This window comes from Dicentrarchus labrax, unplaced genomic scaffold (genome assembly GCF_905237075.1).
Source record: "Dicentrarchus labrax unplaced genomic scaffold, dlabrax2021, whole genome shotgun sequence".
Taxonomy (NCBI): domain Eukaryota; kingdom Metazoa; phylum Chordata; class Actinopteri; family Moronidae; genus Dicentrarchus; species Dicentrarchus labrax.
In genome coordinates, this window is record NW_026136723.1 from 5,616,388 (window position 1) to 5,633,703 (window position 17,316).

The following is a 17,316-nucleotide window of genomic DNA, read 5'->3' on the forward strand; positions in this document are numbered from 1 at the left end:
CATACTTGGCCAATAAAGCTCATTCTATTCTGATTAATTGCACATTTGTTTGGTAAAACTGTGTGCACCACTGATGTGTCTTAAAACAGCCCCTGCTGTTTTACCTTGAGGCCTTGTCTTGTATAGGACGCATATGTCAAAATGTTAAGACCTTTATTTGGGTTCATACTGGACTTGCATGGTACATATTCCTACAGCCATTTATGTTGATTAGCTGTCACACAGGAAACCTGAGCATGGTCCAGCAGGACTGGTTGGTTTCTGTGGCTGAAGACTAAAAATATTGAAACTGCCACATGTAATATAATATAATATAATATAATATAATATAATATAATATAATATAATATGGGTTAATATGAGAATGAGATGAGATGAGACTTTATTGATCCCTAAAGGGAAATTGACAGTTGCAGCAGCACAGCAACAAAACAGATAAAGAACTATTAGAATGAATAAATTATATTAAGTTAAAGGTGCTGTAAATGAAATCGGCATTTTGGCTAACTTCCTGTCCGTTCTTGCAGTTAGCAGTCCCCTCGCTCCTCCTACCACCACCTCTTTGTGGAGTGCTCTCTCCTGATTGGATAAAGTGGGAACAGGATACTAGAAAATGTATTCTCTATTTACTGCAGACAGGAGGGACTGGGAGAGCCCCGTTACTCCCTGATCAGTGACGGCTGTCAGAATGTAGAGCTATATAACACTTATTTTAACAAAAAAGAAATCGCTGACAGCACCTTTAAGCAGTGCAGTTCCTACAGAGTCCACCAGGCCTGGACAAAAAAAACCAACCAGAGTTGAGAAAGATATAAAGACGCTTTGGGTTGGAAACTTGAAGGTAGTTAATTGTCGTCTGTATTTGATGACCTGGGAATGACACTCAACAATCTTCAAGCTTCCAGCTTCCAGTGTTTTAATGTCCCTGATGCTTGACAATTGTTCTATTAGACAATTTACTTTACTTTACTTTACTTTACTGTACTTCACAGAGGTAAACCAAATGCTTAGATACAGGCCTACTCGTCTGTATTTTTTAAACACGCCTTAAAATCAAGAAAGCCTCAGAACACTTCATGAAGCCCAGTGGGGTTTGAATCCAACATATTATTAACAAAGATAAACTACACATATGTTTGAAATTAAAACATTGATATATGAATCATCATCATTTTAATATTCAGTGTCGTTTTGCACTTATAACACTCGGATGTGTGCATAGCCAAACGTATCTACATGGTTTGACTGAATATGTAGCCATATGATAGCTAATATATATATATACATATATAGTGACCACAGTGAAAACAGAAAGAAAACATGCACATATACATGTTTTAAACAGTGATCTAAACCCTAAACTAGTAAAATGCTTACAGCCTGCAGTTTTGTAATGTTTAACTGATCAACTGTGCAGTCATACATGTATTTTGTCATTTCCATGCCTATCTAACCAAATGTAGACTGATATGACCTGAAGCTCCTCTGCCTGGTGAATTCACTTCACTTCAGCTGCTGTGCAGAGAGCCTCGGAGCCATGTTGAAACCCTGTGGATTTTGTGTGATTGTTATCGTGCAGCTGTCTTTGGCAGCAGGAATGAATGCTGGTAAGATCATTGCACTTTTTTAAGTGTGTATTTGTATGTATGTGTTTTTAGGTACTGCTGTCTTAATGTCTCTCCTTAGATGTGACAACTGACAAGAAATAATAATATTATTTATTATAAACTGAGCTGTAGACACAAGAAAACAACATTGGCCTGTTTTGACCTACATATGTGGGCCGAACTAATGATTTTTCTGATAATCAGATTAGCAGCATTTTATGCTAACTGCATGAAGCCAGTGGACTGAACATTAGACATTTGTGTTTTTTTTGTCCTTACAGATTGGAGTGTTCAGAGGACTCCATTCAGCTCCAGTCTTAGAAACAGGTGAGTCACCACATGCAATACAATGAGGCTTTTATGTGATATACTATCATACTATACCATACTATTCCATTGATCTCTGATGGGAAACGGCTGTAAAATGTAACACTGTGGAAATGTGTTACTACAAAACTGTTGGTACTAATTTAACTCTAATAAAGACGAAGAAGACCAATTTCTTTCTTTCAGAATTAAAGTGTTAATGTGTAACATTGAGGAGGATCTATTGACAGAAATGGAATATGATATTCATATGTATGTTTTCATTAGTGTATAAATAGCTGAAAATAAGAATCATTATGTTTTCATGACCTTAGAATGAGACATTTTTATCTATTGAGGATTACTTTTTTTTAGTCCTCCCACCTAAAAAGAGGCTAAACCTGTCCAATGTTACGTATTTTTGTTAAACTATGCTGGAGTAAAGTTACCAGAATGAATTAGAGTGTGACATATCAGTATTGTATTAGTTTCAGTGTTTATGGTCCAATCTGATGTGCGCCAATATAAAAACTATTTTCTGGTATATAATTTTAAGATTTTTATAATATAATAATATATTGGTGTCACTGCAAAGTTCATCCAGCAGAGTGCGCTGTGATTTACGACACTGTGGCAAGCAACACAGAGTAAGAGAGAAGAAGCAGCTCTCAGTAGAGATGGGTTTTATGGCTCCCTTCAAAGAGCCGTTCAAAAGACTGGCTCATTTTTATACCTATTTATTTTTAAGAAGCTAGCCCGGGGGTAATCCATTGAATCTGGGAAATAATCACTGAGAGGAATGATAGGGTAAAATTTGGATCAGAATCATTCAAACTCAGACATCTGACTTTGAATTATTTTGAAATATTGATTATAATTTCATTTGACATGTGTGGACTAGATTTTAATGTCTGATCTGCATTGACTTGAAGGAAATATTATTTTGACAGATATTACACTTTGCTTTGCCGTTTTTTTCGTCCGAAAAGTGCATCCAAATGCTGCTGCGCTTTCTTTGGCTCATTGTAGCTGCAGTATTGACACTCCGCACTCACGTGAAGGCAGTGTGCCACTGTGTCGGACAACTCAGATGACGTCATGCGAAATTTGCATATCAAATTAAGAACGAAAAAAAAGAAAAAGAACAGCTCTCAACTGCGACTTGGTTCCCATCGTTCATGTTAAAGAGCCGTTCAATAGATTTGGTTCGTTCGTGAACGTCACAACTCTAGCTCTCAGCAACATCAACTAGAATTGGTTGACAATATATATCAGTGGTTTCCAGCTTTTTTCCTTAATGGAGACCTTTTCTATCATTACAGTTAACTAAATGACCTATTTTATGAATATTTCATATTATATTCAATGCATAACAATAACAGTAGAGAACAACTGATAAACTGTACAATGAACCCACATGGTTATGTGAATGGGAGCTTTTGAGAGATTAGATCTTAAATAATAACTTAATAAGTTGTATTTAGTTTTTAATTTAAATTAAATTTTATTTGTATAGCGCCAATTCATAACAGAAGTTATCTCAGGACACTTTTCAGGTCTAGACCGAACTCCTTATAACATTATTTACAGAGACCCAACAGTTCCACCATGAGCAAGCACTTGGCGACATATATGAAATGAGATATAGCCCTATTGTGTATATTTTTAAAGTTTTCTTACACCCCTTAAAATCAAGAAGGCTTTGCAACCCCCTGTGAAGCTTTGGCAACAACTAGAGGAGGTTCCCGACCTCCAGGTTGGGAACCACTCATACATGTTGTATTATTTAACATGTAACACCATCACTGGTTTTACGCAAACTTTCTGCACGTATTGTGTTCACTGTTTGGGTTCATTGCACAGTTTCAAAGATAATACGAAAAATCCATAAAATAGGAGACGTCAATTTACTAAATGATAGAAAAGGGGCCCCTTAAGGTTGGGAATCAATGCTGTAAGAGATGCTTTCCACAGTAATAGAACTTTTGCTCCATTGACTTTCCAATCAAGTCAGAAAGACTGAGGAGCAACAACACAAAGCTGAAGTTATTTTAAAAGCCTAAAAGATTCAGGCCTTTTTTAGAGAACATTCAGGGAAGGAGCCCCAGAAGCCACCCCCTCCACTCCACCTTGCCCCTGAAATCAATACAATCAAACTGCAACAGTGTGCTTATCAAAGAGGATATTACAATTATTTTTTATTTACTTGAGTCAGTGTAAGTATTTGGTCGACTGGATCATTATTCACCCATCATATATCTACTTCTAGGGCATATCTTCAGATGACTCCACCAATGTTTGACCTTCTGCACTCTGAGCTTGGAGATGCTGGAAAGTGGCCGACTGATCCTTACAGAGACACCAAGTCCAAACAAATGAGTGCCATCAATACTAGTGTAGATTTGTTTAGGTTTGGTTTATCTAAGACACAGTGTCAGAGAATCAATAATAGCTGGAATCCTGCTTTTCATGCACTTTGTTCCATCAATCCAACAGTACCGGCTTGTGTCAGAAGTCTCATTATGGAGGCCTTCCCAGTCTGTTTGACTCATTCAGATGGCTTTAGATTCAGCTATAATGACACATTCGAGACAGAAATGATGTCTAACCAACAACATGTGACCCTTAGAGAAGGTGATACTACGTACAGCCACCAGACTATAGTTATTATGGAAGAGGACCCTGCAGTGATTAAATCAGCCACTTACCTGTTTGAGAGAGATCCTACTGTATCAACTTTGCTGAGGTACCAGAAGGGGGCACTGCATATTCTCAGAGGAAGCCATTTCCTTTCTACCAGAGACCATGACATCATACTAGTCGGCCATGGCAGAGGTAGCACCAATGGGACAGTCCAGCTAGCTGGTTATGGCCCAGAGGAGCTTGCCAGAGTTGTGTTACAAATTGAAAGCACCTTTAATCATCTTGGCACCATCAGCCTCATCAGCTGCAACCTTGGAAATGACCGCCACTTTATGTTACAGCTGCTTCAAGCTCTCCGGTCTCTCAGTGTGGAAACAAAGCTGCTCCTACACAACTCCTTCCTGTCTGTTAGCTCTGACGGAGAGATAATGACTTGGACTGACAGAGTCTGGAGGTCCCATGACAACAGCGGAAGAGTCCATGCTGAACTGGACCAAAGAGGTGGCCTAGTTACGAAAATGGAACTTGGCTGTGCAGGGCCAGGGTTTCCTGATTATAAAGGAAAGGTTTTGTACCGTCAGACATTGGACTGGCCAAGCCACCCTCAAATGTTTGTCCCGATGGAGCTGCGCAAAAAGTACCCTTCTATTGACTGCCTGGAGGGGCTTACATGGAGCTTGTTTTTTGAGGAGAATGAAAAAAGGCGTGCTCCTGATTATGTCCCAGACCATGATCAAAGACACCTGAAAGCAATTTGGATAACAGAGCCAGGACCAGCTGAAGACAGCATTGTCCTCAAACATATTAGTAACATTCAGGATCTACTTGTGGAGATACGATATAATGCCAGGGAGGAAGTTGCATCAGACCTTCACTATGTTCTCAATGAATGCATTTACAAAGTACAAAAAAATCTTAGCGTGAGTCTGGTGGGCAAGTTCATAAGCACTGACAATAAAGCTGAAATTGACAGCTTCCGTCAGAATTTCAATGAGCTGCAGGGTGAGTCCTCCCTGCTGGAGTTGAGAGAGGGTCTCAAAGCGTCCAAATTCAATGACTTCTGCCGCCAGACCTTCCAGTTTCAGCAGTGCATCTACAACTGTGAGAGATGGGGTCGTTACTTCATGGCAGCAGTGTTCTCAGCATCTGTGCAAAACTTCAGAACCTTCTCACTTTTCCTCATGAGTGTCATAGGTTGTGAAGTAGGCCGCTCCCGGGGGACTGACAGCCCCCTGTGCACAGCGTTTGTTGGAGCTGAGCACCCTATGATGACCGATCAACCCTGGCCTGACCGTCTGCAACGGGGATTCTATGGCTGCACTGTTGACAACTACGACCTGGCACCGCAGAACAAACAGCTTTGGTTAGATCAAGTGGTTGCAAAGGAAAATGCCCTGTACATCAAATCGAAGCAGATGATGACCGCCGTCGACCATGACGAGCAAACAGAGCTGGACATCTTTGGGAAGGTCAAAGTCATGAATAAGTATGTGTTCTCGTCTTATCTAGAATTCTTTCGAGGTACACCTGAGGGAAAGAAACTCAAGATGGGATGTACTCAGTCTTTCCATGAGAATTTAAATCCATAATGCTGGTCTAATGTGTAATAAATGATAATTGCATCTTCGTTGCATAGTTGGCTTGAGTATTCTTCTGTGTGGAAAGGTCTGACACAGATGTTCTGCTTGATGCTGATATGACACTGCCATAAAGTTCTGCATAGTTTACTGCTTCAGCTTACTGGCACGGCTACACATTTGATAGTGTTTTAATAGCTAGAAGAGTGGAAATTATCTTGATAAAATAGGAAATAGGGCAATAAAACAGTTAAAGGTCCAGTGTGTAATAATTAGAAGGAAGTACTGGCAAAAATGGAATATAATATTCATGTTTTCATTTGTGTATAATCACCTGCATGTAAGAATTGTTGTGTTTTCATTACCTTAGAATGAGCTGTTTTTACCGTAGCCCAGAACGGACAAACCAAACACTGGCTCCAGGTAGGGCCTTTTTTTTTTTTCCCAAATTTTGCATCCCCCGTAGTTTCTCTTACAGGCTTGGAACAGGGGGGTGATGACGAGGGGGTTGTTATCTAAAACTACACCACTAGATGCCACTTAATCCAACACATTGGTCCTTTTAAACCAGCTACTTCACATTTGTGTGTAAACTATTTAAACTGTGTGAGACAATTTGTTCATTCTTATTAAAACAATAAATGATTTAACAAAAAGCAGTACTGGTGATTTATTTGTATGTTTATTACATAATTTTTCTTATGGTGTCACACAGGTCAGCATACAGAGAATTACAAAACATAAATACGTACAAAATGCAGGATCACAGAGGGTGAAGCATTACTAGTAGAATCTTATAAAAAGGGCTACAAAGCACACAATTTGAGATGTTTTTCCAGGTGATTGCATTTAGAAAGAATCCAAACTACACTTGTGTTTTGTTACTGACTCGCAAGGTCAAACTGAGATGATTAATGTCACATAAGTAAAGATTCAGAAAAGTTTTAACACTTAAAGTTAGGGTTGCACAATTAATTAAAGTATCAAAATTGCAATATGGCCAAGTGCAATATCCAAATCGCAGAAGCTGCAATTTTTAGACAAAGGGTAAAACATGTGACACGACAGCGTTACAATGAAGTACTGTAGTTCTGTGGAGATTATCTGGCCAACAAATCTTATTCTAGCAGATAAAAGAACATATGCTTGTTTTGCATAAACTCGAACACATTTCACATCATCATCATTTTAATAGTGTTTCAGTGACAATTACAATCTGGCCTCAACTCTGATGATACATGCTCTTATACTGATGCACCTTTAAATGGCACTTGTGAGTTAGCCTTTTAGACATGCAATGTTGACTATATTATTCTATATAAATGATAATGATGGCTTTTGTGTGGTTAACTAGTGAGAGGGCCTTTGCTAGGCAACACTTATGACCCTGTTCTCATTCCTTTTTCTAAAATGGTGAATGATGTTTTCTCCATTTTAAGGCTATGCTGTCAGAACTCTTTGAGCTTTTAAAATGCAATCAAGCACCATTGTTGTGGTATTCTCACTACGTTGTGAATATCACAACAGTGGGCGGCTCAACAGAAGACAACATTTTTGCGAAAGCGAAAAGTTCAATTCAAAATGAGTGTGAGGGCCTTGTGTGCTAATGCTTGCTGGATTACCTGATAGTTGCTGAAGTGTTCAATGTGTGTAATTAGTTTATACAGCGCGCAGTCCAATGACATCAGACCAAGGGTTCATGACAAGACAAAATTGTTTTAGAACGCTGTAGGGAAAAGTTGCAGCGGTATGAATATGAGTATGTGTAATAATATTTATATTTTTTCGCAGTTTCATCAATAAAATGCAACTGTAGCAAGTAATCACTATCCCCATTCATATTTTAAAGTTGCAGTAGGTAACTTTTATAAAAAAATGTTTTTGTCATATTAGCTGAAACTTTCTCTATATCCTGACAGTAGTACATGAGACAGATAATCTGTTAAAAAAATCTGGTTCCCCCAGGCTCCTCCTAGTGCTCCTAATGGCATTTGTAAGAATCCACTGGGCCTGAATGAAAACAACCAATCAGAGCCAAGAAACATATAAAGTCTGTTTGGGTTGGAAGCTTGAAGATAGTTGTTGAGTCTCATTCCCAGGATCCAAAAGTGCCTGTATTTGACACCCTGGGAATGAGACTCAATCAACTATCTTACTTGGCTCTGATTGGTTGTTTTAGTTCAGGCCCGGTGGATTATTGTAAATGCCATAAGGAGCACTAGGAAGAGCCAAAGAAACCAGATTTTTTCACAGATAATCTTTCTGATGTGCTACTGTCAGGATATAGTGAAAGTTACAGCAAATATGATCAAAAAAACATAATTAAACAACAACATAATTAAATTACCTACTGCAGCTTTAAGACCCTACAATTTGTATCCAACCACAAAAAAAACCTGAAAAGCTGTCAGTTTGAAAGGAGGTATAGAGAGTCGTTGCTATATAGACAGTACAACATGTTGTCTAGTTGTATTCGTGTGAACTGGCAGGTTTTCAGAATGTTGCAGACTGGCGTCATGAATCTTTGGTCTGAACTGAACTTAACGTCCATTCCGCAGATCTCCTCCAACTTTACAGGCAATGTTTTAGACCTTCACATAGATGACAACTGAGTTGGATCTGGGAGCAATGGAACAAAATAAGAGTGTTCATCTTTACAAAGAAGGACTGCTAGCCTTCTATGGCTAGTAACATGCCAGCCAAAATTATACTGTCCTGTCCAATAACAGCAACCTTAGCCAATGTGTTAAATAAAACATCACCAAATGGCTACAAACAGATAATAAGTATGAGGATGATTACATTATTTCATTGTAAGTTTGTTCAAATTGTAGCTTGATTCTTAAAACCTTTAAAAATGTATTTGAGCTGGTGCAAAGGATGCTGGGTAGTATACTGGCAGAAGCGTAATGTGGAAACCTGTCAGACAGAGACCACAGGATTAAGAAACTGTAATATACTAGTGATAAATGTTGGGAATAGTTTGCTGTGTGCAGATGAGACTTTGCACGTTGGTATTCTGTCTGACACCTGATGGGGGGAGGGATGTGTTACTCTTGTTTAGTTACATTTCAGGGTGGAGACTCAGAGCTTGCTGATGTATCGGGGTGAGAGCCTGCTCTTCACAGGAGGATGCAGCTGCACGAGGAGCCCTGGCCGCTGAGGAGGCTGTGCTGCGAGGTGGCTAACGACTGGATTAAGTTCCAGAAATGCTTGAAAGAGATGCCCTCGCCGTCGCCTACACCCATCTTCCGCAGGATCTCGCTCATTCCCTGGTCCGTGCCGACCCCCTGTGGGAACACACCAGGACAAAATGTGTCATGTCATGTTTTGTAATCATGAGGAAAGTAAAAACAAAATAAAATATTGTCAAGGATATTTTGCATTAGAAAAGTAATCTGGTTAAAATATATCTTAATTAATGAATTGTCTTAATAAGATATTAACATTGAGCTAGACTGAACCAACATGTTGTGTAACAATAGTTAGTGTAATATTCCAGCAGAGGAACAAGATTATTTTCCTTATTTTAAGAGTAAGACCACTAGCACAACATCTCAATTTAAGAGAAGTGTTGTAATAAAGTTTTAATAAAACCGTTTTAATAAAAAATGACAAAAGTAAGAATGCTTCTGGTGCCTTAAAGCAGCAGTAGGCAACATTTATAAAAATAACTTTTTGTCATATTCACTGAAAGTTTCACTATATCCTGACAGTAGAACATGAGACTGATAATCTGTGGAAAAATCAGGTTCCTCTGGCTCCTCCTAGTGCTCCTAATGGCATTTGCAGGAATCCACCAGGCCTGAACAAACACGACCAATCCGAGGTGAGAAAGATAGAAAAACTCTTTGGGTTGGAAGCTTGAAGATAGTTGGTGATGGTTGAGTCTCATTCCCAGGGTCCCAATGCGTATGTATAGAGAGAGAGATATTTTAACATTTCAGAAGAGGTCTGGAGAAGAATATGTCAAGCACAATGCAATTCAGCTAGTTCAACTGAATGGTGAGGTTGCAGGGTGGTCAATGTGGGACGTATTTTGTGGAACTGCCAGGTTATTGTGCCCTATTGGCAGAAAATTCTAAAAAAAATGCCTTAATAATAATAATAATTATATAATAATAATAATAATAATAATAATAATTTGGAGTCAATATTCCTTTTAGATGTGACACACCGTGTACATTCTCATTTTAAGGGTGGAATAGCAATGATAAGAAAATAGTACAAATACCTCTGGCAGTGTAAAAAAGGCTGTCATGAGGATGATGCTAAAATTAGAGCCACCCACCATTTGTGAATGGATACAGATAATACATGAAATATATGTTATGGAAAGCCTTTTTACTCATGTTCACAAAAGTAAAAAAAAAAAGAAATCTGGATTTGGACCAGGGCGACTGAATACATTGAACTTTGAATCTTCTTTTCTAAAATGAAAGCTTCCAGTGTTCAACCTCTAAATAATTCAAGCTAATGTTGTGTGAGGAAATCTCTGGAAGAGCTGGGCTGGTTTTGTGCACGGTGCTGTGTGACTCCACCTGCAGTGCTAGTGATACTGTGTAAACTGATGAATGTGAGGTGAATGCTTTTTACGAAATAAAAAAAATTATGAACAAACCTCGACAGAGGAGGCAGTGGTGACATCAAGATTCCATGCAAAAACTGCATGGTTTTTGCCAAGAAGTGATTAGCAGAAAGCAGGCTTTAAATGTTTGTAAAGGGGAGACTCATGGGTATCCATTGAACCCATTTTCATTGAGATATCTTGAGGTCAGAGGTCAAGGGTCAAGGTCCATCCCCAAAATGTAGCCTAGATTGCATGACACAGTTGATACCAATGGATGTGCGAGGTCTTCTTGTTTCATATCATACCCTATCTTTGGCATTGGCAATAATACGTCAAATTAATCTTACACATGAAACCTTTAATACAGATTTTATATCTTTTAGAGGAATACTCCAATGAAAATGTGTTTTATATCATCTTCAGGCTTGAAGTTTCATTCCCATGCATCCACTGCGGTTACAATGGAGACAGTTTCATGTTGGAAAAACATGTATATATCAAAACATCCATAGAAAAATAAGGAAGGTGGTGACAGGAAGGCTTTTCACTTACGATCAACATACATAGGGGTTTATGAACAACAAACAGAGCCATCTTTTAATCCTGCAGGGATGTTTCAAATAACAGATTTTCAGTGGCATACTCACTCATAAAAAATTACACCCACACCCACCTTCATTGTCAGCTGAATTAAGGCTTAGATGATGAATTTCCAAACAGTCAACTGAGCCTAGTTCTTACGTGTGTGTTTGCTGGTGTGTGACTCTGCTGCTGAGCATGTTTCTGGCTGCCTTTGTGTGAGGTGAGGAAGGTGAGCTATGCTGCCACACCCAGCTGCTGCAGTCAACAGGCAGAGGGTGACACACATGGAGACTGACGGTGGTTTTACCTTTACCAGATTAGGCATCTGGGAGGACAGAAGACCTTTGAATTCATCCGTTTTCAGCGTGGGACCATTGTCAGCTGAAGCAGAGTGGAACTGGGTGACCAGTGTGTTGATGGCATTCTCGAGGTCTGAAAACTGGGGAGAAGGAAAGGAAGGAATAAGTGGAACACGAAAGATGATGACCATATCTAGAGCCAGTGTTTGGTTTGTTCGTTCTGGGCTACTGTAGAAACGTGGCAGTAAAAACAGAACAAAAACAGCTCATTTTAAAGGTAACAAAAACACAACAATTCTTACTTACTCACTCACTCACTCACTCACTCAGGTGATTATACACTAATGAAAACATACCTATGAATATTATATTCCATTTCTGCCAATAGATCCTCCGAAATGTTACACACTGGAGCTTTAAAAAGTGATTTCGTTATGGTCAGGGAGACAGGATGGGAAGACTGGTTTCCGGTGGCAAAGTCAAACACAAACAGGCAAGCAGATCTCCATCTGCTTTAAGGCAGGCCGAAGGAAACAGGGAATTCAAAGAATGATGGTAATGCAGGACAGGAGGTCATCGTCAATGTCAGCGCTTCCTGTGAGCTGAATCATCACCTCCTGTACTGTCGCAAGGTCAGCAAGAAGGAAACAGGCAGACCCTAGATATGTGTACTGTATTTGTACCTTAAATGACCAGATTGCAACTCCCTCGCTTCACCCTCCCTTTCCAAACACAAAAATGTGAAAAGCCATATCTAGAGCCAGTGTTTGGTGTGTCCATTCTGGGCTACTGTAGAAACATGGTGGATTCCGTAGAACAGGACCTGCTCCCTCTGTAAATAACTCTAAGGTAAACATAATGATTCTTATATTCAGGTGATTACACTCTAACGGAAATGAATATTCCATTTCTGCCAATAGATCCTCCTAGAACAAAAACCTTGAGTGAGTTTGCTCTCACACTTCAAAGTCTTTCCTTCCTTAGCTTTAACAGACTTTATAATTGGTATACTGACTGACTGTTGATACAGTTGCAGAGCTGTTAAACAAATAACAGGAGAGCTCTGTTTGAATAAGGCCATGAATGTGAGCAACACTACCTGTCCATGTCTGGAACCAAACCTGATCCACCCTGTTTAGCTATAACTCTATCTTTACAAAGCCTGTAAAAAAACAAGATGACCAGACAATCTACCACACGCAGGCTGGCAAAAGGTTTGTGCATTTCTGGATGGGGGGGGAATTATACATAAAAAACAACATTAGATCGTATGGCATGTTTTGGTTAAAGGTTTACCCATTTAACTGAACTGTAACCACCCTCCAGCACTAGTACAGATACATTTGCAATCTCTCACTCTCTTTTAGCTCTGTGTTCCTGAGGGAAAGCTCTGTCTCTTTATACTGACTTTATGTGAATTGTTCAAAGACGTGATCAGAGGGCTCACCGATGCCTTGCAAACGCCTGAAAAAGATCTAGCAGGCTAAATATCTGGTTGTGTCAGGGCACCATGCTACAAGCTACAGCCAATGAGAGCAGTGTCTCTCCAGCACCAGACAGGAAGCAGCTAACAGGGTAGTTAACTTTGGTAACAGCCCAAAACAACTCCTGAAAGTGCCTGCCTCTCATACCCACAGTCTTCTCCCACTGAGAGCGCAGCTACAACGGAGGCTGAGCCAGTTGAGACTAAATGTAACACTTGTACTGAATACACTTATCTTTCTAGATTATATTGATGCCAAATTGACAAGAAGACAGTCGACATATGACACCCTTTATCTTGTGTTTGTACGGGAATTGGTTTGACTCAGGGAGCTTATAATTAAATTCAGACTGTTAATATATATATCATTCTTAACTTGTCAGCACAACTTTAGGTAACTGTTATAGTATGATAATGCTGTCTGATGTTGACTGCTGTTAGTTATTAGTTTGATAAATGGGTCAATAACTTGTGTGCATTATTGAGCTGTGAGACGGAACCAAACTCTAAATGTGCTGTGAAACCAAAACTATGAGCTGTGTGGGGCTGCAGAGTTAGAGAGAGAATTATCTGCGAGTCCATCTTCCACGTTACACACAGATTAGAGCAGCGTTAAAGGCAGTTGTCTCTCGGCCATGAGCAGAACACGCTGCAGTCTCTCTACAGTTATTCTATGCATGTGGCCCGACTGCTTTGTCATAACCACACCCTTTCTGACTGATGTACCACAAGCTGCTGCAAGCCCTCTTCACCTCAACAAAAACTATCCCACAGAGAGTGCCAGTACCCCGACTGTAGACAAGGTACAGACAATTTCAACACATCATTATATTCACAAGGTATTATAGAAAGATTATGTTAGAATAAAAGACACCAAATGAGCCAATGAGTCTTTGAAACACAAGCACTGTCACAACGCTGTGGAGGCTTTAGTTTAATGGCAGATTAAACAAGTTGTGTATATGCATGTAACATTTTTTTAATCCCTTTTTGGAAAGTACAGTAGGGGATAAGCATTTAATGATTTAGTTTCAATGAGAACATGTAAAGATAGATTCCCTGCTTTTTTCCCTTTTTCTTAGAGTGCCCATTACCACGCCCAAATCCCTTCATTTCTTCCCAGCTCTCTCTTGATCTGAAACTCTACACAGTTGTGCTTTAGAACATCAACAGTGAGGTGGAAGAAACTTTTTACTGCTTTATGATAACATTTGCAAGTGTATATTAAGTTCTAGAACAGTGGTTCTCAAACCTTTTACACCGCGCCCCACCTCAGGAAATATCCAGCTCGCCAAGTACCGTCATCATGACCAACGTTTAAATACAGTAGCGTAGGCCGTAAGGGTGTAAGAAAAGACTGATAAACTGATATTATATCAACCCTTAAAAACACTGTATGGGTTGCTTAAAGTAAAGTAAACCTTTCCTAAGATTAGATTTTTTTTATTTCATCGAAGTATACTGCAATATGCTGAATTGTAACCCCTGTAATGTGATATGTATCGTGTTGCCAGATTCTTGCCAATACAGAGGCGTAGTACACTAAGCCTGTTCAGCCACAGACAGCTCACACAGGAGGCAGTTGTATTCCTAATAAGATTATTTATTGTTGACTCTTGTTAAATCCTGAATGGAACCAGAGCTAATTTGGTGGAAAACGGGACTTCATGGTCTCAACTTCTCTTCCCAATAGTTCCTGTTTGAAGCCACAATTACAGTACTTTTGAACCATTCATTTTACCTCCGCTTACTTTCTTACCATCACATTTCAGCTCCTAACTAATAATGTATATATGCTTGCACTACATGGATAAACACAACTATGTAGCAGTGTGACTATTAAAACAGGAAATGCAAAACGGATTTAAAATTATATTTCAGTAATCTCATAGTCAAATTATGTAGTATGTGTACAGTATTACATGTTTTTGAATTAATTAATTAAAAAATAATTGAGAGATTCTATTTACCACTAGAGGCAGCTCACATACCACCACAGTTTGAGAGCCAGTGTTCTAGGACATTCTCCGTGACCACAGGCTGCAGTGGAGCATTGTTTGCTTTCTAGAAACTTCTGCTCTTGGCAGTTCTAAATCCGTTATTCTAAGCTCCAGGGTGTAACTGATTGTGGTGGTTTGTTAGGTATGGGATGGTCCCATAAGTAAGGTTTTGTTTTTAAATTGGGCCAGGACAGGCCGCTACTGGAAGCTGAGACCACCCATGGTGTCCCATTCTCTTCAGATTCTGATTGTGTGTCATTATTAACAGGGGCGGAATATAGAGAAATATTCATGGCGGGGGGGGGCAGATGGTGGCACAGACTTTAATGTATGGCAGAAATATACACTGTAATGCAAAAAGTTATTTTAACTCAAACTAATTGCTGAAATGTTGTCAGTTTTGTAAGTTAAAAAAGATTCTTGCTTAAGCAGTTTGTACTGGTAATTTTAAGTGACACTAACTTAGTTATGTAAGTTAAACATTACAGATTAAGTACTTGCTACTAGGTATTTTATTCTCAACAATTTTTGAGTTAAATTAACTTTTGCTTGGAAAAGCCTCCAATTGAAGATACTTGAAATCAAAAACATTATTGTGGCACATTAGTAAAGCACCGACCTTCATTGAACGGCCAAAGCTTCACACATTTATCAAAATAAATGCCTTTTGTCATTGAACATAAGCCTTTCACTTAGTCTAAAATGTGTCTGTAACAGATAATTCATTTCCGTTTTTAACAAATTATTTTTAAAATTAATCTAAATATATGTTAAATTGGACAGCATTTGACACCAAAGTGGGAGGCCACTCATCTACATTCACCCCTGATAATTAATTCAGGAAGAACAATGAGAAAGATCCTGAAATAAAGAGGAAGCGATGCTGCACTGTACAATCATAATCTGTGTAACACACACACACACACACGCACACGCACACAGGAGCTCACCTGGGCCCTACATTCAAAATGGGACACGCCCCTGATTCAGAAACTGTATTAATGATATCAAACCTACACAAATGCTCTCTCTCTCTCTCTCTCTCTCTAATGTATCTTCTCTGACTGGAGATTACTGGAATGTTCTTATAGGTGAACGATGAGTGTGTGAATCTAACTGTATCACAGCACTGACAGCTACTTCTTCTCAGGGAGGGGCAGATGGCAGTCGGTGGAGCCTCTCCGTTAAATAAGTCAAACTAGGTGTCTTTAGGCTTCTGAACTCACTTTGTTGGACTTGTAAGACGGCGGCTGACACACAATAAGTCTGTCCTGTGAAGCATTAACAGTTAAACGGCACTTATCGGGTGAAACATTGCTCCTCAGCGACATTTTTTTCCGCCTGAGCGCGTGAGATGGCGCGTCTTCGGCAGCCAGGAAACCGCTCTTTAACGAGCTGTTCCGCTCCCCTCGCGTGCCACTCATACTTTAGAAACGCATTTCCCGTCCGAATCCGAGCCTACGTTTCTTATTTCGGTGAACTAACTCGGCGGCAAACAACTTTTTCCCCCAAGTTTAAAGTTTAAAAAGTTTAAAAAGTTTAAAACACGACGAAACTTGTCACCTGTAGGAGAAGAGCTCGCGCGTTCTTTCTTACCTGAGGCATGGCGACTGAGGCTTTTTAGCTTTTTTCTTCCAGCGTGTCTTCCTTGCTCGCTCGCTTGCTTGCTGCTGTGTGTCAATGGAGCATTGCCTCTGTCACCAGCTGGCAACCTTCCTGGATCCTCCCTCAGCATGAGGGGAAAGCCAGGAGGAGGGAGCAGTGAGCCGAGGCAATACCTTCAATTTACCTCACCCTCATACACTCTACCTTTATGACACACACACACACACACACACACACGTATATATATGCATTTAAGCTTTTGGTGTGAGCAAAAAACTTGTGTAATGTATTATACTGTGTAAAGTGGTGTGTTTGGATCACTGAGCCCACACTCAGCAGACAGCTCATTCCACATCTGGAAACCTTTAGTCAAAGTTGGACACTGTTGTTTTGCAATAACTGCCTGCAAGTTGAGGCTGGTATTCTACTTTTCTTCCAGACTGTCACTGTGTTAACCTCCTCACTGCCAACTGTTAACATGACACCAGACACTTTATTGCAGGTTTATATGCAAATCTGTCCAGGCTGTTCTGTGAGGCGTTCAGGCTGTGGTGGGAAATGCCTTGAAGATATGTTCTTGGAAGAGTTTTTCGATAATAATAAAAAAAAGAGGTATAGAGACAGAGAGGGAGTAAGGAAACAGG

General features: G+C 39.6%; 2 protein-coding genes across 2 annotated transcripts; one reads left to right on the forward strand and one right to left on the reverse strand.

Moving 5' to 3' along the window:
• Window positions 1-1,523: 1,523 nt before the first annotated feature.
• LOC127357995 (uncharacterized) lies at window positions 1,524-6,789 on the forward strand. The gene is made up of 3 exons (XM_051390742.1): window positions 1,524-1,607; window positions 1,889-1,934; window positions 4,183-6,789. Exons 1-3 carry the CDS (start codon window positions 1,538-1,540, stop codon window positions 6,143-6,145), a joined length of 2,079 nt encoding a protein of 692 aa, XP_051246702.1. The 5' UTR covers window positions 1,524-1,537; the 3' UTR covers window positions 6,146-6,789.
• Window positions 6,790-6,796: 7 nt separating this feature from the next.
• s100v2 (S100 calcium binding protein V2) lies at window positions 6,797-16,831 on the reverse strand. The gene is made up of 3 exons (XM_051391016.1): window positions 16,664-16,831; window positions 11,593-11,724; window positions 6,797-9,423 (listed from the first exon to the last, which is right to left on the reverse strand). Exons 1-3 carry the CDS (start codon window positions 16,670-16,672, stop codon window positions 9,256-9,258), a joined length of 309 nt encoding a protein of 102 aa, XP_051246976.1. The 5' UTR covers window positions 16,673-16,831; the 3' UTR covers window positions 6,797-9,255.
• Window positions 16,832-17,316: the final 485 nt, after the last annotated feature.

What these genes read in the sequence shown, in the direction of transcription:
- LOC127357995 (XM_051390742.1), top strand. Translation starts at nt 1,538, where the DNA reads ATGTTGAAACCCTGTGGATTTTGTGTGATTGTTATCGTGCAGCTGTCT. An exon ending in GGCAGCAGGAATGAATGCTG is followed by an intron (nt 1,608 to 1,888) that starts GTAAGATCATTG and finishes TTGTCCTTACAG; the next exon opens with ATTGGAGTGTTCAGAGGACT. An exon ending in AGCTCCAGTCTTAGAAACAG is followed by an intron (nt 1,935 to 4,182) that starts GTGAGTCACCAC and finishes ATCTACTTCTAG; the next exon opens with GGCATATCTTCAGATGACTC.
- s100v2 (XM_051391016.1), bottom strand. An exon ending in AGATGCCTAATCTGGTAAAG is followed by an intron (nt 9,424 to 11,592) that starts GTAAAACCACCG and finishes GTGTTCCCACAG; the next exon opens with GGGGTCGGCACGGACCAGGG.